Source organism: Lagenorhynchus albirostris, chromosome 20 (genome assembly GCF_949774975.1).
Source record: "Lagenorhynchus albirostris chromosome 20, mLagAlb1.1, whole genome shotgun sequence".
Taxonomy (NCBI): domain Eukaryota; kingdom Metazoa; phylum Chordata; class Mammalia; order Artiodactyla; family Delphinidae; genus Lagenorhynchus; species Lagenorhynchus albirostris.
In genome coordinates this window covers 45,883,714-45,911,322 of record NC_083114.1, presented here as the reverse complement: position 1 = coordinate 45,911,322, position 27,609 = coordinate 45,883,714, and the positions used below count along the sequence as shown (strand labels likewise).

General features: G+C 42.0%; 1 protein-coding gene and 1 pseudogene across 3 annotated transcripts in view; one reads left to right on the top strand and one right to left on the bottom strand.

Moving 5' to 3' along the window:
• The window catches only part of TEX2 (testis expressed 2), a 107,121-nt gene that overhangs the window by 32,391 nt on the left and 47,121 nt on the right, over window positions 1-27,609 (top strand). The window contains exons 1-2 of one of the 3 annotated variants that reach the window (XM_060133254.1): window positions 1,412-1,534; window positions 14,737-16,399. In XM_060133254.1, coding sequence (XP_059989237.1) covers window positions 14,762-16,399 — 1,638 coding nt within the window. In that variant the 5' untranslated portion in view covers window positions 1,412-1,534; window positions 14,737-14,761. Of the gene's footprint in view, window positions 1-1,411; window positions 1,535-13,182; window positions 13,233-14,736; window positions 16,400-27,609 lie in introns of those variants that run through there. The other 2 variants (XM_060133255.1, XM_060133252.1) reach the window with 2 other exon arrangements.
• Window positions 5,160-5,284, bottom strand: LOC132512395 (U5 spliceosomal RNA; annotated as a pseudogene).

Here is a 27,609-nt window from a genome sequence, read left to right as displayed (position 1 = left end):
TAAACTAGGTTTTCTAGTTTACTGGTATGATTTGGAGGGGGAAAAGTTCAAATACTTTACTATTTATTATAGCTAGAAAATATGATTGTCCATATCAAGTCAGTTTTTCCAAAGTTAAATGTTTGATTCTTGTATAGGGAACAGAGAACATTATGTGTGTTACATATGTTACTGTCAGTGTTTTCTAAAATGATTTCAGAGAGTAATGCTTTTAGGCTGATAGAATGAGGAAGGCTTCCTCAGGAAGTAAAAACCCAGCAACTATAAAGAAAAAGATTGAGAGATTCAACACCTAAAAATATAAAACTTTGTATGTTTAAAAAAAAACCCATAATGGTAAAAAGTCAGAGATGGGGAAAAATATTTTCAGCACATTCAGTAGACGAAGTGTTCATGATACATAAAGTGAATAAGAAAAACCCTTGGGCAAGAAACATGAATGGCCAGTGAATAGAAGAGAAACAGATGGTGGAAAAAACATGAAATGATACCAAAGCATTGAGATGCCTTTTCCCCACCCATCAGATGGACAGTAATTAAAAATAATGTTTATTCTTGACAAGGGTTCAAGGTGGGCACTTTATAAAAGACTTGCTGTGTACACAAGATCTATATAGAAAGCTTTTCAAGGCAGCATTTTTTCTAGTGTGAAAACTGGAAAAAACTCAAATTTCTATCAATAAAAGAATGATTAAGTGGATGATGGTATATCTGTACTAGGTAGAAGAAGTGTGTATGCCTGTAGATTTGTATGTATTGGCATAGGAAGGGGTCCAGGAAATAATAAGTGAAAAACAAACAGCAAAGCAATATGCATAGTATGGTTACATTTAAGACTAAAAACAAAAACAGCTTTGTGTGTTTGTGTGTATTTATAAATGCATACAGAAGGACAGAGGATACATCCTAAACAGTTGATTTTGGGCATAGCAGGAGAAATTTTCACTTTTCCTCTCCATACATCTGTTTTTGAAGTTTTTTACAATGAGCTTGAAATTGTGTTTTTTTTTTAAATTGAAGTGAAAATTTATATGTGCTTATTCAACCCTGTAATTCCACTTCTAAAAATAATTATTAAGGAAATAATAAGAGAGACAGTCAAAGGTTATGTATAGCATCATAATGTATTACAGCATTGTTTGTAATAGCAAAAAATTCCTAGTATCCTGTGTTGAAATGGTTACATTATAGAATATTCATTTTATAAAGCTATTTAAATTCATGTGTGAAAGAATCTTTGCTGACTTGAGGAAGTACTTACAAGTACAGTTAACATTTAGTAAATGCTTGCTCTGTACCAGGGACCATGCTCAGTGCTTTACCTAAATTGTTTTATTTAATCTTCTGAACCGTCTTTTGCCATTCCCATTTTATAGATGGAGAAAGGGAGGCTTGGTTAGGGTAAATAATTTGCCTGAGGGTCAGACTCCCACCAAGTTGGTAGAACTGAAGCCAAAGGCCTTGCCGATACCCAGATGCTGGATTACTTCACTGTGTTATCTTGAGTATAAAAACAGATTACAACATACATACGGTGTGACTCATTTTATAAAAATGAATCTTTCTGTGTCTTAGTTTTCTCATGGGTAAGGTGTGGGTACAATTTGATATTCTGAAGATAATTATTTTATTTTTAAAATTGACATACACTTACATGTAATTATTTCCCCCAGATTACAGAAATATTTGGAAATACCTAATTTGTAGAATTTGGAAATACCTAAAAAGTAGAAAATAAAAATGACTGATAAGCCTATTATATGGAGAAAACTAGCATTAATGCCCCCCAGCCCTTTTTGCCTGGTGTGTGTATAGGTATGAACATTATTGAGGTACTTAATAGTTACTGCAGAATTGGTTTCAGAAAAGTTTTTGCTAATTATGTGCCAACATAATAGAGGGTTTGTCTGCAATAGAGGGTTTGTCTCCACATGCCCTTGACAGCATCACATGTTATATTTTAATGATGGAATTTGATGACCAATATTGTCTCATTGATGTGTTTCGTAATTCTTTGTTGTATTTAGTCAGTTGAGCTCTTTCGTTTGTTATTGGCCATTTGAACTTTTGGGTGAATTGCCTGTTCATGTACTTGGGAAGTATCTATGGAAGATGTCTTCCTAAAGTTGACCATTGAAGACCTTAAGCAAGACTATTAGAAAGTCCTTATAAGTGGAAGTTTCACTCTGCCTATTGGAATACGTTTTTCTTAAAGGGATGAATTGGTGGTCTGTAGTTAAAACTTGACTTCCTAAACATTTGGAATTTGACTTTAAAGTTTGGCTTTAAGGAACTTCCCTGGCAGTCCAGTGGTTAAGACTCTGCATTTCCACTGCAGGGGGCTTGGATTCGATGCCTAGTCGGGGAACTAACATGCTGAATGCCTCACGGCATGGCCAAAAAAACATTAAAAAAAAAAAGGAAGTTTGACTTTAAAATTTAAGGAGTGATTGGTGAAATGTCACAGGACCTCTCTTATGCAACTTCCTGAGAGTCTATAATTATTTCAAAATAAAGTTTAATTCAAGTAGTGGTAAAACTTTGGCTTCCTCCCACAACTGAGTTTGACAACTCTGACTGGAAGGGTAGGTGGGAGGTGGGAGGGGGCAATATATGACAACAGACCCAAAGCCAAACAGTGGTTAGGAAACTGCTTTGTTGTTGATGGTGTTTTTAATTTGGAAATAATCTCAAACTTTAAAATGGTTATGGGAATTCCCTGGCAGTCCAGTGGTTAGGACTCCACGCTTTCACTAGGGCCTCAGTTCAGTGCCTGGTTAGGGAAGTAAAATCCCGCAAGCCGAGCAGCATGGCAATCAGTCAATCAATCAGTCAATCAATGGTTGCAAAAATGAAAACTGAATAAGGAACAGCATTTACTCTTTCTCAGATTCACCCCTTGTTAACCTTTGACCCCACGAGCTTTTGTGTTTTTTTTTGTGTTTTTTTTTTTTTTTGCGGTACGTGGGCCTCTCACCGTTGTGGCCTCTCCCGCCACAGAGCACAGGCTCCAGACGCGCAGGCCCAGCAGCCATGGCTCACGGGCCCAGCCTCTCCGCGGCATGTGGGATCTTCCCGGACCGGGCACGAACCCATGTCCCCTGCATCGACAGGTGGACTCTCAACCACTGCGCCACCAGGGAAGCCCCCCACGAGCTTTTGAAATGTGCTATTTTGTGACCCCAGCCACTACCCTCTGCTCATCCTCCTTCTGGATTTTCAGCATGACAGTCTGCCAGGTTCCAGGTACTCACTCACCTGAACAAAACTGTTTACACCCAGGTTTCAAACTTCTCAAGAACCTACAGTGGTTCTGTTTCCTAAGATTTAAATATAAATCCAGACACTTAGCCTTCAGAGTCTTTGAACAATTGATTCCCTGCCTCTAAACTCCAATATTAATCTTCCTCCTGTGCCCCCCCAGTACAGCCCTTCAGCTGTAGCTAACCTAATCTTTAGCGACTCTTGTTCTGTCTTGATTGACTCGTTTCCATCTCGGTGCCTTTCCTTGTGCTGATATTTCATGTCCGCCATCTTATTTTGTTCACGTTTCTTCCTCGTTAAGTCACATACATGGCTTTTCTGCTTAAAAAAAATTTCCCAGACTTCTTTACTCTATTAGCACCACCTGATTTGGGCATACCTATCCTGAGTTTTCATTACTTTAGGGTTGTTTTGTTTTGTTTTGAACTTTCATATAGATGTCATCATACGACATCCATCTGCTGTCTCCTTGAGACCCCCCACCCTGGGCCCCCGTGGATGGCATCAGCATTATCTTTTATAAACCTCCATAGGCCTCGTGTGGTTGTGCTGAAGGTATGACCTGATTTTGAATGAGTTACTGTGAGCTGTATTTGGATTTCATTACTGGAACCATCGATTATTATAGCAATCTATAAAGCAAAATTCTAATCATATTGATGCTTTTGAACACCTTTTTCCTTCAGGGATGTGGCCCTCTTCCCAGGTAGGCCTTCCTCATGGCAGGTAAAAGTCCATGCAGTGGCTGCAGAGGGTGAAGCTCTTGTGTACTAGTAGTATAAACCTTGTGTTGTTTTGCTGGGCTGGAAGAGACTCTGAATGGGGGTCTGGGAACCTAATAACTAATGGGAAAGGAGTTCTGAGTTTCTACCAGTCAAGGTCTAAGTGCCTTGGGAGGCTTGCCTGTGCTGGTAGTAGAGTACTTTCTTTTTCTTTTCTCTTTTTAAATGAAACTAAGCCTAGCACTAACTCATTATCTACAATGTCAATATTGATTTTTATTTGTGAGGTGGAGTATTAACAGATTAGAATGGCTGCTGGCAATCTCATATGCTTCATTGACTTTAAATGAATCAAGGGATGGCTATTAAGATGTACTTGAGATTTTTAGGCTAAATCAGAACTTCCTACTATGGTTGTTTCCGACCAGATTCACCGTTTCCTCTGCAGCATCAAGGTGGAAAAAAATGAGCCTTGAGGCCCTTCTCTACTTTTCATGAAACCAAATGCTATTAAAAACTGCACAGATAAGAGATGTTAAGACATCCTCTGCAATACAATGCAGCTTGACTCTTTTCCGCTGCCAAGAGATGTTTTTGAATTAAGACTATTGACCGACACAGCCCATGCTAGCAGATGGTGCCCATACATCAGATGTCCAAGTGCAAGCTTGTTCAGAGACAGCAAATATCTAACGGGCCAAATTTTACAAAGATGAAGAATTTTCACAGTGATTTTGAAGGAGTAGGGGTGCTCTTGAGAAATGAGACATGTTCCTTCCAAACCAGGCTTGCCTCTTAAGATGCAGTATTACTGTGCTTTCTACATCTGGAGACACGTTTAACTTTCAGTCGAAGTTGCTTGCTTCCCTCCTCTTTTTCCTTCCTTCAGCACTTCCTCTAATCTAGTATATGAGTTAGAAATTAATAATAATAATAATGTTGATAATAATAATGATAAGGGCCACATTACTATTTGTTCTAATGTAGAAGGACCAAGAGGAGGAGTTGCTGATAAATGAGTGGCCTGAAAGGAACTCTTTTCTCTTTTTATGTCTCTGTAGGACCCTGAGATTGAATTATTTCAAATACAGCTAGAGGTAGGAAGGGCAGTTATTATTAGAAAATTAGTCCAAAAAGCTCACAAAAAACAAACCTATCAGATTCAGAGAGGTTATTATATCTGAGCTAATAAATGCCAACATTGAGTCTTGAAATAGCTCTTAATTTTTTTTCCCTCCCTACATGAATCTTTAGTAAAAGGCAAAATATTCATTCGATTATGAAGAGAAGCACGAGTATGGATAGCTCTTCATTTTTCATTGTACAGTCTGATTTATTGTTGATTGGTTTTTCATGGACTAATTAATGATGATAACCTTTTTGAGTGACTAGAAATAAAATAAATTTCATGGATGTTTGGTATTCTAACCCTGACTCGACTGAGGTTGATAGGTTCCTGGAGTTCATGATAGGGAGGGAAGCTGGCTACTGGCTTCCTGTTGAGGCCTTTTGTTTTTTATGAGTTCAGATTAGATGGGAGCCATTGATTTGTTCCTTATTTTTAGACTGGATAGAATAGAATCCTGCATCAATGCTGGGGAGAGAAACCCTTATTAGAGGCTTTCTCTCTTTTTTTTTTTTCCACTTTCAAATTATTTGATTTATTCACTTAGGACTAGACGATGTCTGAGCTTCCCTTTCTATTGGAATATTCTGTGATTGAGTTTTGTTTATTTATTTATTTTCTTACTTAAAAAATTTTTTTAAATTGGAGTATAATTGCTTTACAATGTTGTGTTAGTTTCTGCTGTACAATGAAGTGAATCAGCTATATGCATACATATATCCCCTCCCTCTTGGACCCCCTCCATCCCACCCATCTAGGTCATCACAGAGCACCTAGCTGAGCTCCCTGTGCTATACAGCAAGTTCCCACTAGCTATCTATTTTACACATGGAGGGTATTTATCTCAAACCTAATCTCCCAGTTCATCCCACCTTCCCCTCCTGTGTCCACATGTCCGTTCTCTACGTCTGTGTCTCTATTCCTGCCCTGCAAATAGGTTCTTCTGTACCATTTTTCTAGATTACACACATATGCATTAATATACAATAGTTGTTTTTCTCTTTCTGACTTACTTCACTCTGTATGACAGACCCTAGGTCCATCCACTTCACTACAAATAACTCAGTTTCATTTCCTTTTATGGCTGAGTAATATTCCATCGTATATATGTGCCACATCTTCTTTATCCATTCATCTGTCGGTGGATACTTAGTCCACGTCCTGGCTGTTATAAATAGTGCTGCAATGAACATTGTGTTACATGACTCTTTTTGAATTATGGTTTTCTCAGGATATATGCCCAGTAGTGGGACTGCTGTGTTGTATGGTAGCTCTATTTTTAGTTCTTTAAGGAACCTCCGTACTGTTCTCCATAGTAGCTGTATCAGTTTACATTCCCACCAACAGTGCAAGAGGGTTCCCTTTTCTCCACACCCTCTCCAGCATTTATTATTATTGATGATGGCCATTCTGACTGGTGTGAGGTGATACCTCACTGTAGTTTTGATTTGTATTTCTCTAATAGTGATGTTGAGCATCTTTTCATGTGCCTCTTGGCCATCTGTATGTCTTTGTTGGTGAAATGTCTGTTTAGGTCTTCTGCCTGTTTTTTAATTGGGTTGTTTGTTTTTTTGATGTTGAGCTCCATGAGCTGTTCATATATTTTGGAGATTAATCCTTTGTTGCTTCATTTACAAATATTTTCTCCCATTCTGAGGTTGTCTTTTCGTCTTTATGGTTTCCTTTGCTGTGCAAAAGCTTTTAAGTTTAATTAGGTCCCAGTTGTTTGTTTTTATTTTCATTACTCTGAAGAGGTGGGTCAAAAAAGATCTTGCTGTGGTTTATGTCAAAGAGTGTTTTTCCTATGTTTTTCTCTAAGAGTTTTATAGTGTCCAGTCTTACATTTAGGTCTTTAATCCATTTGGAGTTTATTTTTGCATATGGTGTTAGATAGTGTTCTAATTTCATTCTTTTACATGTAGCTGTCCAGTTTTCCCAGCAGGCAACTTATTGAAGAGGCTGTCTTTCTCCATTGTATATCCTTGCCTCCTTTGTCATAAATTAGGTGACCATATGTGCGTGGGTTTATCTCTGGGCTTTCTGTCCTGTACCATTGATCTATATTTCTGTCATTGTGCCAGTACCATACTGTCTTGATTACTGTAGCTTTGTAGTATAGTTTGAAGTCGGGGAGCCTGATTCCTCCAGCTCCGTTTTTCTTTCTCAAGATTTCTTTGGCTATTTGGGGTCTTTTGTGTTTCCATACAAATTGTAAAATTTTTTGTTCTAATTCTGTGAAGAACGCCATTGGTAGTTTGATAGAGATTGCATTGAATCTGTAGATTGCTTTGGGTAGTATAGTCATTTTCACAATATTGATTCTTCCAATCCAAGAACATGGTATATTTCTCCATCTGTTTATGTCATCTTTGATTTCTTTCATCGGTGTTTTATAGTTTTCTGAGTACAAGCCTTTTGCCTCCTTAGGTAGGGTTATTCCTAGATATTTTATTCTTTTTGTTGTGACAGTAAATCTGATTGTTTCCTTAATTTCTCTTTCTGATTTTCATTGTTAGTGTATAGGAATGCCAGAGACTTCTGTGCATTAATTTTGTATCCTGCAACCTTACCAAATTCATTGATTAGTTCTAGTAGTTTCCTGGTGGCATCTTTAGGTTTTTCTGCAAACAGTGACAGTTTTACTTCTTCTTTTCCAATTTGTATTCCTTTTATTTCTTTTTCTTCTCTGATTGCCATGGATAGGACTTCCAAAACTATGTTGAACAGTAGTGGTGAGAGTGGACATCTGTGTCTTGTTCCTGATCTTAGTGGAAGTACTTTCAGTTGTTCACCATTGAGAGTGATGTTTGGTGTGGGTTTGTCATATATGGCCTTTATTATGTTGAGGTAGGTTCACTCCGTGCCCATTTACTGGGGAGTATTTTATCTTAAATGGGTGTTGAATTTTGTCAAAAGCTTTTTCTGCATCTACTGAGATGATCATATGGTTTTCGTTCCTTAATTTGTTAATATGGTGTATTATGTTGATTGATTTGTGTATATTGAAGAATCCTTGCATTCCTGGGATAAATCCCACTTGTTCATCATGTATGATCTTTTTAATGTGTTGTTGGATTCTGTTTGCTAGTATTTTGTTGAGGATTTTTGCATCTATGTTCATCAGTGATGTTGGTCTGTAATTTTCTTTTTTTGTGATATCTTTGTCTGGTTTTGGTATCAGAGTGATGGTGGCCTCATAGAACGAATTTGGGAATGTTCCTCCCTCTGCAATTTTTTTGGAATAGTTTGAGAAGGGTAGGTGTTAGCCCTTCTCTAAATGTTTGATAGAATTCACCTGTGAAGCCATCTGGTCTTGGACTTGTGTTTGCTGGAAAATTTTTAATTACAGTTTAAATTTCATTACTTGTGATAGGTCTGTTTATATTTTCTAATTCTTCCTGGTTGAGTCTTGGAAAATTGTACCTTTCCAAGAATTTGTCCATTTCTTCGTGGTTGTCCATTTTATTGGCATATTGTTATTTGTAGTAGTCTCTTATAATCCTTTATATTTCTGCGGTGTCAGTTGTGATTTCTCCTTTTTCATTTCTCCCTTTTTTTCTTGATGAGTCTGGCTAAAGGTTTATCAATTTTGTTTATCTTCTCAAAGAACCAACTTTTAATTTTATCGATCTTTGCTACTGTTTTCTTCGTTTCTATTTCATTTATTTCTGCTCTGATCTTTATGATTTTTTTCCCTTCTACTGACTTTGGGTTTTATTTGTTCTTCTTTCTCTGGTTGCTTTAGGTGTAAGGTTAGATTGTTTATTTGAGATTTTTCGTTTCTTGAGGTGAGATTGAATTGCTATAAACTTCCCCCTTAGAGCTGCTTTTGCTGTGTCCCATAGGTTTTGGGTTGTTGTGTTTTCATTGTCATTTGTTTCTAGCTATTTTTTGGTTTCTTCTTCCTTATTAGAGGCTTTCTCAATCTTAATGAGAGCTGTGAACATCTTTACAAGGCATAGTAACTTTAATGGAGAGTTATAGTGAAGACTTTCATCAAGACCCATCTCCAGAACTGTTTGAGATATGCTGCTTCCTTGAAACATACCTGACTAAGGCTAAGGTTTGTAGAGCGTTTGGCTCTAAATAGCTTCCCCCCACCCCCCAAAAGTATGGGAGTGTAAATGAATACATTTGCATTTACAGTATTGTCTTAGAACATAACCACATGGTGCTATAAACACTAAAGAACAGTATGAGCTTTTTGAATAGAATTGTTTTAGTCAGCATGATAAGTAGTTCAAAATATTACGTTATTTCATTCTAAAGTTTTGAATGGTGAAATTTTTTTTTAATTTTATTTTTAATTAAGGTAAAGTATACATAACATAAAATTTACCAATCTGTTTTTAAGTGTGCAACTCAGTAGTGTTAAGTATATTCACATTGTTCTGCAACCGATCTACAGACCTTTTTCATCATACAAAACTCTAACTCTATCTCCATTAAAAAACAACTCCCTATTTCCTACTACCCCCAGCCCCTGGTAACTGCCATCCTACTTTCTGTTTATTTGAATTTGACTACTTTAGCTAGCTCACATAAGTGGAATCATACAGTATTCATTTTTTTTTGTAACTGGCTTACTTCACTTAGCTTAATGTCCTCGAAGCTCTCAGATCTAAGTGAGGGCTGTTTTGCTTCTGGTTCATCTACTACCAGGTAGACAGATGTAGCCCTTTGGCATTCCAGCTCATGGTGGAACAGTCTCCAGTTACGGCTCCAGCTCAGCCAGCCCTGAACTTTGATTTCTGCTCAGGAGATCGATAAAATGAAGGTTCCAATTTGCCAGAATCATCCAATGTTTTGAGGGCAAGAGCGGCTTCTGTAGGGCTCATCTCTCTGGGGTTCTTAATTCCTTTTGGCCTGGTGGTTCCTTACTCAGTTGTTGAAGCTTCAGTGCTTTTCAGATTTTTAAAAAATATGGATTTCATTGTTAGTTGTTTTCAGTAGAGTGGTGGACCTGATGATGGAGCCTGTTTTCCCAGACACCAGACCTCTGGCTTCAGTTTGTCAATGTTGCCTCTGCCACCCCCATCCATTCTGGGGCTGGACGAGGTTAATCTTTAGCACCACTTTGCTCATGACCAAATCAGACTTTTGTTTAAACATATCTCTGGCAGAAAATCATCCTATATGACAATGTGAGCTATAGGCCCTCCCCTCACAAGACTCAAAATCAGTGTTAAAACCCACGGTCTTGTGCTGGTGGCTTTGGAAGAAGGAGACCTGCTGGGTGAGAAATGACCTTTTTTGACATTTCAATTCCTGAGGGCTTGAGATAAGGTTGTCCCTTTTTTTTGTTGTTTTTTTGAGCCTGGTTATAATTGAATTGAGATAGCAGAGGGCAGGAGGCTACTTTTTTATGATGCTAGCTTGACAGATGGATAACGAATTCTTATTTCCCAATCCTGTTAATCACATGCTAGCTGTTGAGAGCTCAGCTTTTAGTTCCTGGTAGAGCTGTTCATGCCAGAGCACAGAAGGCAGGTACCAAGGCCAGGACAAGCAATCATAATTAGTGTCCATGACATGCTTGAGGAGGTAGATTGCTGTGGTGGCAAAGGCATCAGGACATGAGTGTCAAAAGCCTGTGTCTAGGGTTTCCCTGGTGGCACAGTGGTTGAGAGTCCGCCTGCCGATGCAGGGGACGCGGGTTCGTGCCCCGGTCCGGGAAGGTCCCACATGCTGTGGAGCGGCTGGGCCCGTGAGCCATGGCTGCTGAGCCTGCGCGTCCAGAGCCTGTGCTCCGCGACGGGAGAGGCCACAACAGTGAGAGGCCTGCGTACCGCAAAAAAAAAAAAAAAAGCCCGTGTCTAACCATCACCCCGTCCCCTCCTCATTCAGTGCTGTGTCCTTGGACCAACCACGTAAAGTTCCTGGACGACAGTCAGGTACTGTCCTGCAGTGCTGTGACTGTGGGAGGGTCGGTTTTACTGGCCCCAGCTGCCAGCCATTGAAGGATGGAGAGGAGGAGGCTTGGAGGACTCCCCAGGAGGAGGAAGGAGTGGCCACTTGATGATTTGTCTAGAACCCAAAGCAGGGACTCGAGTTCCAGGACACACAGTTATCCAGCAGTTTGAGTCCTAGAAGCAGTCTTTGTTTATCCCCTCATTTGCAGATAAGCAAACAGGGCCCTAAGATTTTCTTATATTTAAAAAGTAGTAGTGCTGCTCTAGCCTCACGTGGCATGTTTTAGTACAAAACTAGTGAGGTGGAGCTAGACTTCGGTCAGCATGGATTTGAGGGAGGTTACTCTAAACCTCTGAAGCCACTGCCTGAGCCCTGGAGAAAGACATTAGCCATGGTGAGCCAGACTATACTCTGGCTGGCTGCCTGGCACCTAGCTCTCTATGCGGCCCAGCTCAGGAGGCCCAGTTGGCTGACACAGACCTCTGTGGTCAGGCCACTCAAGATGGCTGTTCTCTTGCTCTCTACGTCCCCAGCCCGACCTGCGCCTGCTTCACCCACACTCTGCTCACATGACTGACCTTCCTGCATGCTTGCCCCAGGCCCCAGTTAGTGATTGTTCTTATGAAAAGGGCGGTGAGGGGCACGCCCCACTGCTAGTTTCCCTGGTAACCAACGAGCAAACCTGACGTAAGTTCCCCCTATAACTGGCCGTCTCCCGTTCCCCCTGTGAGTGAAGGCTGCTGCCATGTCCTGCCCACCGTCCACCACCCAGGTGGGGGGTGTTGCTTCAGAACCTTGCTTCAGATATATAAGCTTCCCCATCCGTTAAACCGTTGATGTCTCCGTAGCTGCCTCCAGGGTCTTTCTTCTGTCTTGAAGCGGGGCAAGCACAGGGCTGTAGGCCTGCAGGGTGCAGCCCAACAAGACCTTAAGACAGTCTAGTCAGAGATCAGCAGAGGTCCCTTTAACCGGCAAGCCAAGGGGGCCCGACTATGTGTTGGAGGTTTGGACAGATCGGCCCCTGATGGCCCTCCCTGGGCAGGTGCTGAGACCACAGGCTCCTGGACACACTGCTGTTTGGCCCTGTGGCCCTGGACTGGGCCTGACTTTGCCTGTGGACTCCCAGGCCATCCCACCCTCAACTATAAAAGAGCCTCTGCACTCTTGCCTTGCTCCTCAGAGGACGACTCACACTGTTCAGCCCCCCAGTCATGCTCTCTGTATGTGCACCTGTGCCTACAGTCACTTTTACTACCAGTGAAGCAGCCTCAGAGCAGCAGAGCCTTTCAGATCATCCTTTATGTTATTAAAGCAATTTAAATAAAGCTGATTTTTCAGCCTATTGAGAATTATCAAGTACCAAACTTTTAAAATTACCTCTGTAATTTTCTTTTAAAATTACCCTTATAAAAGTAGGTGACAGTTAAATGAAAAATGTGTGTTGCGCTTGGTATTTTTCTTCTCACTAAGCCAACAAACCTGTTGGCTTTGAGATAACAGGGAAGGATTGTCCTGGACCCGAGGCTGTGTCTTTCTAGCTTGCTGCCAGCTCCTGGATTTAAATTGCTTTGTCTGATTGATAGAGATCACTCCCTTTTCTTGGATCCAATGGGGATAGGAGAGCCTGAGGGTCATGAATGAGCTTGGGCAAAACTCTGTTGAAAAATTTTTTTGAAAGTAATTTCTCTCAAGTATTGATACTGAAATGTGTTGTTTCAGATGTGTCCTTGTTGTGACTGGGCCCTTGAACTGTAATTCTTGTCATCGCTGGGTTATTTCCTGTTTCTAGTAAATAGTTTTTCTTGCCCACCTGCCCCAGGTTCCGCCCCCCCCATCCCCTCAACACACACACAGGTTTACCTTTTCTCTTGTTGGTAGTATCAGTTGCTAGCATTTTGAACATGAGTATTTGGTGGAAGACTTAACTATAGGAGTTTTTCAAATTAAAGAAACAAGCAAGGGACTTCGCTGGTGGTCCAGTGGCTAAGACTCTGCACTCCCAATGCAGGGGGCCCAGGTTCGAGCCCTGGTCAGGGAACTAGGTCCCACATGCTGCAACTAAAGATCCCGCATGCTGCTACGAAGATCCTGCGTGCCGCAACTAAGACCCGGCGCAGCCAAATAAATAAATAAGTATTTTTAAAAAGAAAAGAAAAAAAGAAACAAGCAAGCAACATAATGTTGATTGTCTATGGCAGACTACTTGTGTGAGTATATCAGATTGGGTTGTGTACTATCATCTGGAAACATAAACGTAGGGTTTTAGATTTGGGAAGGACTCCTGGTGCCTCATTTAACAGATGAAGATTCTGAGACCCGTACAGGTCTTGGCTTGTTCAAGGTCCCACAGAATCAGCTGGAAAAGGAGCAAGTGTCAGAAGCCCTATTTCCTGGTCCCAAGGCTGTTCTTTCCTCTCTCGCATGATGCCTCTCTCGTGCTGGTGGTCTCCCCCGGCTCCCCAATACCCACCCTCCATCCTGGACATGGAGAATAGACCCATGTGTCAGGACACACCATGCCTGTGCTCATCTTCATGCCTTTGTCCCTTCTTTCTAATCACACCCATTTAGCCACAACCTACCCCTCAGTTTAAAAGAGCGAGCGGGTGTCCTACCATCCACGCTGCTCTCACCCAGCTCAGAACGCCTGAAGGTCACTCCTCAAGTGTGTTTTAGCTCCTTTGACGGGGTTTCTTTCTAGATTGTGTTCATTTCCCTCTTGTACGACCTGTCATGATGCCTTGTTCCCAATAAATGGGCCATAAGTGAATAGGGGAAGATGTAATGCACTGGGTGTCACAGGGTGCGCTTGGCTTCTTTTGTTTTTCTGCCCAGCTTTTCAGGTGTCTGTTTTCGCTCCAGCAACTAAGCTCCTGAAGGGCAGAAAGCATAGCCTCCATGTCTCTTGCCCTAGCTCTTAGCAGAGTTCTCAGTTGGTGGTGGGTTGCAGCATTGAGACTTCATTTTCCTGCCCTTTGATTCTTGGATTCAGTTTAAAATACAAGTTTGCTTTATCTTGAAGCCTCAGAAAATGGCCATGTCTTCATGGCTGCCTATATACTCTGGCCTTAGGGTACCTACCATTTGGGGAATAAAGAAGCTGACAGATCACAGCAGTTAGTTTACAGATTTCCCTTACCACCCTTGGATACTTTGCTCCTTATATGCAGTGGCAAGATATATGAGCAGTGGTGGGAGACGCAAAAGAATTGTTAGGATTGCTGTGAAAATTGCAATGAAAGCAGTAACCCTCCAGGATTAGCTTTTTATAGCTGGAAAACCACTGGTGAAATTTTTATTCCAAGATCCTCAAAATCGCCAGGATGCTGCATTTTAGCCTGTTGGACTTCTGGAGTAATACTGGTAGCAACTGTTGTGCAGGTCTTTCAAGCCTTGCAATATAGAATTACTGATAGAAATGAGCCAGTTAAGAGGGAGGAAACGATGAGTTAGATGTTGTGAAGGAAAACAGATTGTACGGGGTTTATAACACTTGTTTGTAGTTTGCTCATAAAAGAGAATGCCTAACTGGAATTTATCTGATGAAAATTAAACCATTAAACCTGCTCAAGTAAAAACAGTGGCCATCTGCCAAGTAAAACCATAATCACCATTTAGAAGTGAGCTTCACCTGCATTCCTGTCCACACACGACAGCGTGTCCCGTGGAGAAACCGCTTTCTGACTTCTGGTTTTCTCGCTGTTTTCACAGAGCCTGAGCCCTTGTGAAGCCGGCGATGACAAGTCTGAATGGTCGCCATGCCGAAAAAACCATTGACATGCCAAAACCGTCAGCCCCCAGAGTGCACGTGCAGAGGTCCGTGTCCCGAGACACTATCGCCATCCACTTCTCGGCATCCGGGGAGGAGGAGGAGGAAGAGGAGGAGGAGTTCAGGGAGTACCTGGAGGAGGGGCTGGACGACCAAAGCATTGTAACGGGGCTCGAAGCCAAGGAAGACCTCTATCTTGAACCCCAGGGTGGCCATGACCCCGCTGGCCCTGACGCCCAGCTCATCCTGGCAGACGGACTGTCCGTGTCCCCTGCCATCTTGCCCGTCTCCGAGAACACTGCAAAGCTGCTGGAGCCCCCTCCTGCAGCAGCACAAGTATTAAGCACGGTGCCATTGGCTCTGTCCCCGGGCTTGTCTTCGTCGGGGCCCTTAGCTAGCTCTCCCAGCGTGTCGTCCCTTTCTGAGCAGAAAACCAGTTCTTCCTCCCCGCTGTCCTCGCCTTCCAGGTCTCCCATCCTCCCTTCCAGCGCCTCGTCCTCCACCCTTTCCAGCGCAAAGCCCTTCATGAGCCTCGTGAAGTCCCTGTCGACCGAGGTGGAGCCAAAAGAATCCCCCCACCCGCCACGGCACCGGCACTTGATGAAGACGTTAGTCAAGTCTCTGTCCACCGACACCTCCAGGCAAGAGTCAGATAACGTGTCGTACAAGCCGCCCGACTCCAAGCTGAATTTACACCTGTTCAAGCAGTTCACGCAGCCACGAAACACAGGTGGAGATTCCAAAACTGCACCCTCTTCCCCTCTGACGTCGCCTTCCGATACACGCTCCTTTTTTAAAGTGCCCGAAATGGAGGCGAAAATCGAAGACACTAAGCGACGCCTTTCCGAAGTCATATATGACCCTTTTCAGCTTTTTAGTAAAATTATAGGGGAAGAAAGTGGCAGCCATAGGCCCAAAGCCTTATCTTCAAGTGCTTCAGAGCTCTCCAATCTGTCCAGCCTGAACGGTCACTTGGAAAGCAATAACAACTACAGCATCAAGGAGGAGGAGTGTGACTCCGAGGGGGAGGGCTTGGGGAGCGACCCTGGCGTCCCCAGGAGTGACCACCCCCAGTCCTCCGAGGACCCTACGAGAGAGGCAGAACCGAAGAGTTCCCAGGGGAGCAGTCTGAAGGAGGTAGGCCTGAAGACCGGCTCTCTGGTTCTTGAGAGGTGCTCTCTGTCTGCCTTGGTGAGCAAAGAGGATGAAGAGTTTTGCGAACTGTACACTGAGGACTTTGATTTGGAAACGGAGGGAGAGAGTAAAGCTGAGAGACTCTCAGAAGTCCCTCTCAAGCCAGAGGTGCTGGCAGACGATGGCACGGCTCTGGACAGTGACCACGAGGTGGACTCGGCCATGCAGCACCCCGAATTGCCCGTGAAGACTCTGGGCTTCTTTGTCATGTGTGTCTATGCGTACCTCATCCTCCCACTCCCCCAGTACGTGAGTGGACTCTTTCTGGGCATTGGCCTTGGATTCATGACTGCAGTTTGCATGATTTGGTTTTTTACACCACCAAGTGCTCATAAATATCACAGATTACATAAAAATCTACAACACTGGAACCCAAGGTCTCTGGATATCAAAGAACCCGAGATACTGAAGGTAAGCCTCTCTGCAGTAGCTGGCTGGCATCCAGCCTCATTTTAGATCTGACTTTATTCTTTTAGTTCATTGTCACAGGTTTTTGCCCAAGCAGTGTTTTTAAGACTTTGGGATCTGTTCATTCTCCAGGCACCCAAGAGACTTGTTTGGTAAACCTCATTCTAGTTCAGGTTTTGCCAGTTCACCATGTGGTTTTTCAAGGCTCTCCATGGCTCTGGAGAGTAGCATTTCCATCCAGTTTCCATTCCGGTCTCTCTCTAAATTTGCCAGGGATTTGCTACTTGCTCAGGATTCGTTATAGCTGAGTCTGTTAGGATTAAATATTCTTGAGACCTCGGAGCAGGGTTAAATACTCTTGGAATGCAAGAGAAGGGACGGAGGAAGAGAAGGCAGACTAACGTCAGGGGTGGGCCACTGCTGGCACTAGTCTTTGCTCTGCGCACAGTGGGGTCTGGGCTCGAGAAGGAGGCATTACCTTCCCGTGCACGTCAGATCTCAGGATTTGGGCCTCCTGAGGGGCGGCCAAGGCAAACCACTAGGGTACAGAAAGAAACTACTAGAACTTCCAGTTGTGTTTATTTCTGCATATTTAAAAAATTTCTGGTTGTTGTGTGTTTCACAGTATACACCATATAGAAGTACAGCTGTAGCTTGTATAGGTCATAAGTCATAGGCACATACACACTTCTTTGTATATATATTTTTTAATTTTGGTAAAATACACCTAACAGAATTTACCATCTTAACCATTTTTAAGTGTACAGTTCAGCGGTATTATATTTAATATTCATTCACATTGTTGTACAGCCATCACTACCATCCAGCTTGTAAAACTGAAACTCTAAACCCATTAAACAATAAGTCCCTATTTTCCGCTCTTCCTAGCTCCTGGTAACCACCGTTTTACTTTTTTTTTATTTTGAATACTCTAAGTATGTCATATTAGCGGAATCACACAGTATTTGTCTTTTTGTGACTGGCTTATTTCACTTGGAATAATGTTCACGAGGTTCTTACCTGTTGTAGCATATTGCAGAATTTTGTTCCTTTTTTAAGGCTGAATAATATTCCATTGTATGTCTATACTTACTAAATTTTGCTTATCCATTCATCTGTTGGTGGACACTGGGTTGTTTCCACATTTTTGCTATTGTGAGTAATGCTGCTATGAACGTGGGTGTATAAACATGTTTTCAAGACCCTGCTTTCAATTCTTTGGGGTATGTACCCAGAAGTGAAATTGCTGGATCATATGGTAATTCTAATTTTGATATTTTGAGGAACTGCCATACTATTTTCCACAGTGGCTGTACCATTTTACATTCCCACCAATAGTGTACAAGGATTCCAGTTTCTACACATCCTTGCCAACACTTGTTATTTTGATAATTTTTTTATAATTCAAAGCTTGTTTGGTTTCTCTGTTAATAGGTTTGTCCTCCTCTCTGTTTAAATGAGTGCTCAAAAAATGGCATCATGATCTCTATTTATTACAACACAAAAACGAAAACAAAAACCCCACAACAAAACAAGGGGAAGAACTCTCAGTGTCCGAAATACTGTTTGTCTTGTTTTTTAATTTCATAACCTTTTTTCCTTATTTTAAAAAAAATGCACTATCAATGTTTAAAAAACCACAGAAAACCCAAAGGAAAAAGATATTCTTTATCACACTAGTGGGAAGGAATTATAGTTAATATATAACATATACATATATGTACATATATATTTGGTATATATCCTTGTTTTTTCCTACATTTCTGCATGTATGAGTACATATATCACACACATTCACACTCATGCACTCTTTTTGTTTTGACTTAATGGGATCATATACAGGCGTATCTCAGAGATATTGCAGGTTTGGTTCCAGAGCACCACAATAAAGCAAAATATTGCAGTAAGGGAGTCACACGAATTTTTGGTTTCCCAGTGCATATAAAAGTTATGTTTACACTATACTGTCCTCTGTTAAGTGTGCAATAGCATTCTGTCTAAAAAAAACAGTGTATATATCTTAATTTAAAACTACTTCATTGCTACACAATATTGTAAATAAACTATACTTCAATAAAATAAATTTTTAAAAAAAGTTATTGCTAAAAAATGTTAACCATCACCTGACAATTCCGGGTTGCCACAAACCTTCAATTTGCAAGAAATACAACATAAATGAAGCTTAGTAAAGGGAAACACAATAAAATGAGGTATGCCTGTGTTTTGCAGTTCAGTCTTTTTTTTTTTTTCCCTTTCACATGGCAATATGTTATGAGACTGTTTCTTTTTTAAGAGAAGCTGGTGCTGAATATTGAGGCTATGGCACACTTAAGCTTAGCATTAATATAAGAAGTGGAGCAAAAGTGACTCATTATGCATGGTTGCTAAACTTTTTTGATAGGGTGGTGCCGTGACTACCTGAATTACACGCCCTCTAAGGAAGTTAGCGCTAACTTTAGCAAAGAAAAATGGTACTTACATTAACTCCAGTGCCTAATGACTGACTGCAGTATTCAGTTTAAACTGGTTTGAGCTCATAATTGTCTTGGGAAGATTTTACTTTTAATCCAGTCAATCTTTAATGCTTAGTCCAATTTACTAAGTAGTCTACTGATTAATCAGGATCTTACTACCTACACAGAGGATGACAAAGTTATAGCACAGTGTGGTTGTTTTGATTTGATCATTGAAACAGTAAAGGCAGCACTATGATGCTGAGCACTGACAGAGGGCTGGGTGTTGGGTATATTATCTCATTTAATCCTCATCACAACGCTTTTCGGTTAAGTTGTGTGCTCATGAGGACATGAAGGCACAGAGAGGGAAGTTACTTGCCCAAGGTCACGTAGCTAATGAGTAGGGGAGCCATGCAGGACTGATTCTTTCCTTTCTTTCTTTCTTTCTTTTTTTTTTTAAGGAAGGTGTTTAGCCCTTGATGCCTGGGATAAATGTGGTTTTTTGTTTCTTTTTTTAATAAATTTATCTTTGGCTGCATTGGGTCTTCGTTGCTGCACGTGGGCTTTTCTCTAGTCATGGCAAGCGGGGGGCTGCTCTTCATTGTGGTACGCAGGCTTCTCATTTCAGTGGCTTCTCTTGTTGTGGAGCATGGGGTCTAGGCGCATGGGTTTCAGTAGTTGTGGCATGCGGGCTCAGTAGTTGTGGCTCACGGGCTCTAGAGCACAGGTTCAGTAGTTGTGGCGCACAGGCTTTGTTGCTCCACGGCATGTGGGATCTTCCCAGACCAGGGCTCGAACCTATGTCTCCTGCATTGGTAGGCGGATTCTTAACCACTGCACAACCAGGGAAGTCCCAGGCCTTGGTTTCTTTATAAAACGGTTCTGTGAACCTGTTTCTGGGGGGAGTTGAAAGAGTCACTTTTTGAATATGGCTTGGTTCCAGGGATTCGTCAGCTGGTTTGAGTTATTTTCTGTGCATCTGATGCTATTTAGTTGGTTTTTTATAAAGGATATGATGCAATTCTTGAGGGCAGGTATGGAAACAATTTTTAAACATTCACTGATATAGGAGGCTATAAAACCTCACTCTGTGATAAAACTCTCTAGTACAGAGGCCTAGCCCCTTGATCCTGCATACTTCCTGCCCTAAGTAGACTACATCTGGAAGCCCATGAACCAGTCAGGCGGGGAGCTTGGTGCTCGGGACTGTTTTAGGAGACCATGTGATTTTAAACCTCTGAACCATATAAATTCTCATCGGTGGGCCCAGGCAGTCCTTGCAGCCTGGACTGAGAGTCTGGTTCCTTTATTGGCTTCATAAACAATTCAAGGAGCGTTGCAGTTTTGTTTTGTTTTGTTTTGTTTTGTTTTTTTGATGTGCCTTCACATGACAAGGAAAGGGGGGGAGAAAAGTAAAGTTTTTCTGTACTTTATCCAGGTGATTTTATTATTCCATCCATACTGCAGACATTTGTGTTTATAAATGACACTGCAGCAGTGATGAGTGTGTGGGCTGGTGAGCCAAAAAGACTACTTTGCAGCCAAGTAGTAACTCTTCTCAAAGACTGCTGTGGGGTTGGTTAGGCCTCATGGTACCCTACCACCTCCCCAGTAACCCCACCAATCAGCAGCTCTACTGTCTGGAATAGAAGCTGTTGAAGCCTCTGTGAGGCCAAAGAGCTGTCACAAAGTCCACAGAATAACTCTCAGAACCTTCTCCAAAGCCTGCTTGTTCTTAATGATGGGAATTCATAGCTAATACGAAGCAGCAATTAGGAGAAAGATGTTGCCACCTGCATTCATAATAAAGTGACGTGTGAATGCATGAAAGCCGGGGGAAGACCAAAATGTTAGGAGAAGCTAATGGGGCTTACAGCATGGGGGCCTGGGTAAGTTAGCTCCTGGCGGGGCCTTGTTTGTGCCACTGAGTCCAGGGGCGGCATTGTGAGCAACACCCCTAGGTGATAACCTTCCGGGGGTTTTACTTTGGGTGACTAGCTAGATACCCTGAACCAGGAGCCCTGGGAAAGAATGTGGGAGAATGAGGCATTTAGAGTCAGCATAGTGCACTTGGGGTGTTTGCCTTGCTGAGTGTTCTTAAGCAAGTTGGATGCTCTTTCTTTTCCAAGAATGTACTTGTCACATGACCAGGAGTATACAGTCAGTCTCCATATCCTCAGGTTCCCTGTTCCCATACTCAACCAACTGCGGATCAAAAATATTTGGAAAAAAATTCCAGAAAGTTTCAAAAAGCAAAACTTGAATTTGCTGCATGCTGGCAACTATTTGCATAGCGTTTACATTGTATTTACAACCATTTACATAGCGTTTACCCTGTCTTAGGTGTTATAAGTAATCTAGAGATGATTTAAAGTATATGGGGTGGGGGCACTTTGCTGGTCCAGTGGGTAGGCTGCATGCTGTCAATGCAGGGGGCCCGGGTTTGCTCCCTAGTTGGGGAACTAGATCCCGCACGCATGCTGAAAGTAAGAGCCCGCATGCTGCAACGAAGATCCCACGTGCTGCAACTAAGGCCTGGCGCAGCCTAAATAAATAAATATTTAAAAAATAATAAAGTATATGGGGGAGGGCTGTGCATAGTTTTTATGCAAATACTGCACCATTTTATATGAGGGACTTGAGCATCTGTGGGTTTTGGTATCTGCGGGGGTCTTGGAACCAGGGCCCCTTGGATGCTGAGGCACGATTGTATTTAATTCAGTGCCGTTCTTGCACACTAAGTTTCCACATGTCTATAATGAGAAGCTTCCTGAAGATTTCAAAAGGTTCTTGGGTTTATGTTTGAGTGTATGACATGTAGTTGTGAATTACATTCATGAGTAAATTCTTTATCTCAGACTTATAAACCACCTGCAGAACACAGCAGTAGGGTGTTGGTTTCAGGAGTGATGATGTGTCTCTTTTTGAAAGATATGGCCTAGAAGGTTGACTAATATTACATTTACACCATTGCAAAACTAACAAATGAATTTTGGAGAACCTTCTTTCCTTAGCTCATGTCATGTTTAGATATTTAATAAGAGGGATAGGTTTTTATAATAATTGCATTCCCTAAATACAGGCTGTGGTTTTGACATATAAAAGAATACTTTTTAGGGAGAACATTATCAATTTTGAGAATAAATTCTAACTTGTAAGTTTAATCTCAATTTCATGCAATTCTTTCTTTTCAGAAATTAGAGTGAGCAAACTTTAAGGCAAAAACAGCCTCATTACATACAGCCAAAAGAGACTCACTGCATACAGCCAAAAAAGGTTGCTCTTTTTTGGTGTTTTATAATCCTTAATACGATGAGTACAAGAAATTAAAAAAAGTATTTCTTTCCATGTTGTACTTAACTGAAAATATCCTGCCCTTCTAATGGGTCACTTAAGTTTCTGTGTTTGGCATTTATAATCATGGCTATTTCCCAGTGCCCCTTGTTGCTTAGGGGAGTTTGTTGGGTGAGGTGTTTCACTGCAGACACTCTCACTTGCAAGCAGGTACCCCATGTTTTGAGTTGGTTGGAGAAGCAACTGTGGGGAAAATGCTTCCAGAATTACACAGGAGCAATGGTAAGGATGTCAGGTGGCCCCAGCATGATTTTTTTCATCTTTTATTTTTTAATGTTTTATTGTAGGGGATTTCAAGTATACACAAAAGTAGAGAGAAGAGTATAATGAATCCCCATGTATCCAATACTCAGCTTCAACAATTATCAACATTTTGCCAGTTTTCCTCTTAACCTATTAACTTATGGCATGGCTGAACCGTAATTCTGGTCCACCTATAGGTAACTGCAGTTTGTAGCATCATTTCCTTGGGAAAATGCATCCTGAATTTCAGCTAGCTATTGGAGGACCATCCTTTCTGGTTTTGTTCCAGGTGTCATCTATGGAGTGAAGAGAGAGGCTGTGAGCATTGTGGGTCTGAGATTTCTCAAATCATGTTTTTTTTGAAAAGTAAAGTATTAATCATGAAAAAATATCAATGCTATATACCTTTTCACTTCTAAATTTTATATGTAATGTGTAAAGAAGATACAAAATCCATCGAAGTTTGTTCTTATTGTGCAATAATTAGCCTTTCGTTTGCCATCCCCCCAAAGACAAGGAGATTGTAAGCAAGATGGCCCCGGGGCATGAGCATGTTGTCATGTTGATGCCCCAGCGGCTCTTGTGAACTCTCTGATTCATTCTGTTTCTCCTTTCAGTGGTCTCCAAAATGGATTGCTGAAGGCACGATCCAAGAAGAAAATATTAAAGTTTCTTTTTGTATATATTTTTACTCTTTTTATCTATAAGAACATAAAAAAGTCTTGCTAATATTTAACATACAGATGACCATATGTTGACCTTTGGTCAAAATCCTTGGAAATTATTAAGAAGACTGTTTGAAATACGGATTTACATCCATTATCATTAACAGTGAGCCTCACCCTAAGTATATATATTGAGCCTTGACGTGTCAGCTGAAGATAGTACAAAGCTGTCAGAAAGCCATAACTAAAAGTTAGTGAAAAGGCTAATTATTTCATTTTTTGCTCTTTATTTCTATTTTTTAATTTTTATAAAAGCTGTATTATATTAGAACATGTATATAATTTATAAATAAATGTCTACATTCTGAGTATATACTCAAAAAAATTTAACTGACAGGATATGTGATCTAAAGATGATCTACTAATTTATTTGCTTGCTGATCTATTTTATAATTTCAACACTTGTTAATGTGATTTAATATTTATCATGTATTCACATAACTCAGACCTTGCTTATTTTATTGGTTCATCTGATATGATGTTGTTTTTCTGTCTAATTAACATGCTTGTTATCTCCTACCTCCACCACTGTCTGCCAAGTCACATACCTGAATTTACAAGGTGCTGCCCTAAAGGATAGGAAAAACTAGGATAAAGACCATTTTCCCAGGCAGAGACTGTGGCTTAAGGCCTGACTCCAGTGTGTCTGGTGACACTACCGTGAAGGTGACCTTGAAGCAGGCAGTTGGAGGATGTGGATAGTATTGATGCTGGCGCTTCCCTCCTTTAATGGACTTTTTTTTTTAAGATACTGTCTTCAATCAGCATTTATTTTGAATGTTGACTATTTACTTGAGGCTATCATTCATAGTGTGAGTTCTGTCTGTAGGTCTGTCTTTCATGGGTAAAGTCAAATTAGCATCTAAAGTTCTGTAAAGTTTAGTAGACTGTTCCTGCCGTATTCTCTAAGTCCATGATCTGTGATATTATGTTTTGACTGATGACTCCAGTTCTAAACCATTAACACATCAAAAAGGGTTTGAGCCTGGCAAAGAGAAAGCCCTGCTTATGTTTTAGTTTGGGAGACAAAAGAAAAATAATCACACTTTTGTGTGATTTTTCAGAGATGTTTTTCAGCGGCAAGGGAACTTGGGTCCTGGCTCTGTTCTTATGTTTAGGATTTGCTCCTTCCCTGATAGAGTAGATGAAGGAATGATGCAGGGGATCTGAGTGGCAGGGGCCTTGAGGCCAGCACACCACGTGACAGGAGGGTGTCAGCCCAGGCACCCCATGCACTGAAGATAGAGAAATCCCCATTGCGTCCTCAGGCCAGAGGGATGGCGCATTTCTCTGGTCACCTCAGCATCAAGCTGACAAAGAGAGCATTGGCCTTCACCTCCTGATTGGCACTGTAACTGAAAGTGAGCACAATAATAGTTCTTCCAGACTTTATTATTTTGCAAAAGGTTAATTGTAGCTTTTAATCTTTCCAAGTATTAAACGAGTCCCTTTATAGATTGTGGTTTGTTCTTTCAGCCAGACATGGCTTCTAAATCCAGCGGAGAATTGAAGAGAAACCCCTGACCTTTTACAACTGGGATCACAGGACCAGTCTGTGGGCCAGACAGCTGCAGCCCAGCTGACTGCGGTCATTGTCCCCCAGCGGCGGGCACTGTCTCTGTTTTGACAGTTCCAGCGTCAGAAAGAAACAAGGCTTGTCTGAGACGCTCTAGTGTGGGTTGAGAGCATCTCTGAGTTCTTTAGTTGAGTTGTTGAAATGGAATGAGTTGCTAACTGTATCTGTACCTCTTTAGACCCACCCACATAACGAAACAAAGTTGGAGAAAGATCTTACTTGGTAAGGAATTCAGGGTGAAGACTTTTAGAACAGCTGCGCAGTGGACAGTTGGTCACTATTTGGGGAACACGATGAAGACCCTGGAGTTGCTGCACTGCTCACAAGATTGGATATTTGGTCGCTTAGGTGTGGAAATTCCATGTGCAGCTTAACCCAGGGAGTAGGTCAAGCCCCAGGTAAAATTTAGCTGATTGGTAGTATCCAAAGGCAGTCAGGGGACTTCCCTGGTGGTCCAGTGGTTAAGATTCCATGCTTCTGCTGCAGGGGCTGCAGGTTGGATCCCTGGTCGGGGGACTTTGATCCCACATGCTGCATGGGCCACAAAAAAAAAAAAAAAAAAAAAAAAAAGCAATCAGGGTTTGCACTGGGTAATTGCTTCCTGCAAGGGCAACCTGGATTTGAGTCAGTAGGGGTGCATTAGGGGGCAGAACAGGGAACTCGGAGGGCAGTCGTGCCTGGCCACCTGTTGGCCTGAGCCTCCCAGTGGCCAGTCTGCCTCCTGGATGCCTGACAATGTGGGTTAAGCAGCAGCTCTTGTGATTCTCTCCAGGTTTCCTATCAAAGCTTGTAATGTTCCAGAAAGAACCCTACGTGGGAGTCAGGACACCTGGGCTCTAGTCACAACACTGCCCTCTCCTCTATAGATAAGAAGTGGCTAATTCAGTTTCTGTCCTGAAAAGCTTTAACAATTTTTACTCTTCGTTGTCTTTCTGAGGTTACTTCTTTTCTTGTTCTGTGCTTTTTTTTTTTTAAATTTTATTTATTTTTGGCTGCGTTAGGGCTTTCTCTAGTTGCGGCGAGCGGGGGCTACTCTTCGTTGCGGTGCGCGGACTTCTCATTGCAGTGGCTTCTCTTTGTTGCAGAGCACGGGCTCTAGGCGTGCAGGCTTCAGTAGTTGTGGTGTGCAGGCTCAGTAGTTGTAGCATGCAGGCACAGTAGTTGTGGCTTGGGGGCTCTAGAGCACAGTCTCAGTCATTGTGGCTCGCGAGCTCTAGAGCGCAGGCTCAGTAGTTGTGGCACATGGGCTTAGTTGCTCCGCGGCATGTGGGATCTTCCGGGACCAGGGCTCGAACCTGTGTTGCCTGTGTTGGCAGGCAGATTCTTAACCACTGCACCACCAGGGCAGTCCCTGTTCTGTGCTCTTTGGTGCAATAATAATTTGGTGTTTCTCTTCAGGAACAGGGACCAAGTCTTCTATTTCAAATAAGCCCTACAGTTCCCTGTGCTTAGTAGGATCTCAGCTCATTCCTTTGCTTCTCTCCACCTGTGCAGCCACAACTATACCTACAGGCTGTGATGAGCACACCAGTCTGTCCTACTTACTTGTGCTTTACAGATTTTATTTAATCCTCACAGCCACCCTCTGAATTAGGCTACATTTATGTATTCAGTTGACAAACATTTGTTACAACTGTGATTGCCTTCTGGAGTTTGTAGTTAAGTAAACCAGGCAGTTAATGAATACAGTGATAGGAGGAAGGTAACAGAGAACTGAGCCTAGGTAATCAGGGAAGCTTCCGAGGAGAAGCGTCATCTTTGCCATGACCTGAGAGATGACCGGGAGTTAGCCAGACTAAAGGTGGGGCTGTGCTGTGGAAGTGGGGTAGGAGCCTGGACCTCGTAGTCAGGCAGACTTGGTTTAAGTCCCAGATTTGCCACTCCACAGACCACTTTTTTTTTTTTTTTAACCCCTGTCTAAGCAAATCTCTTAACCTCGCTCACCGCTTTCCTCACCTGCAAATTCTTAGGGAATTGGCAGAAGTAAAGGAGATAATGCATGTGAGAGCCAGGATCATAATGTGAGCTTAAATGCCAACTATTATAACGAATATTAATATCAGTATTTTAAAAATCATATGCATAAGATTTGTTCCTTTTCTATATGCAGACTGTACCTCAACAAGGTACTGTTATCGTGGAGAAAGTCATTATGGCTTGAGCAGAGTGGGAGGTGGGGACCAGGGAGGCAAGAAGCTGGGAAGTAAGGTGTGCAGGACCCTTTTACAGGTGAGAAAACCAAGGGTCTCAGGCTAAGCATCATCCAACTAGGCGGTAAGTGGTCAAGCCAGGATTGGAACCCAATTGTTTCAGACTCTGCAGTTCTGCTAATGGATGTGGGTTGGCTTCAGTGCCTGTGTTTGGACCAGCAGCCTTTCATGTAATCAAGTAAGATCAAGGATCCAGTCTCACTGAAGCTAACAAATGATTGTTCACAATAGATGTGCAGTTCAAATCCTGATTTGTGAGTTGTATTTATTTGGTTTTGGCAGCTGTGGACTTTAGCGTCTGATAGATTTTTAACACGGTACCGCAGGAAGGAGGAAATGTGAAGATAAAAGGGAAGGAGAACCCACCGGTGCCTTTGTGTTTGGAGCTCAGCCACAGGTGATTGTGAAAGGATGGGGGTTGGGAGGAGGAGGGTCAAGCCAGCTCCAATCCCAACTGGAAGAAGGGAGTTTGCCGCCCATCGGGCTTTCCCAAGGAAAAGCAGCTCCTGGATTCTCTTCCTAGGCCTACCCCTGCCTCTCACCACTGTCTCCTCCAGTGGGGCAGGCAGGGTCCTGTGGTTTTGAGCTGTGGAGGACTTGAAACTCTTCTCCATATTCCTGGGAATCAGGCTAGTGTTCTAGTGTTCTT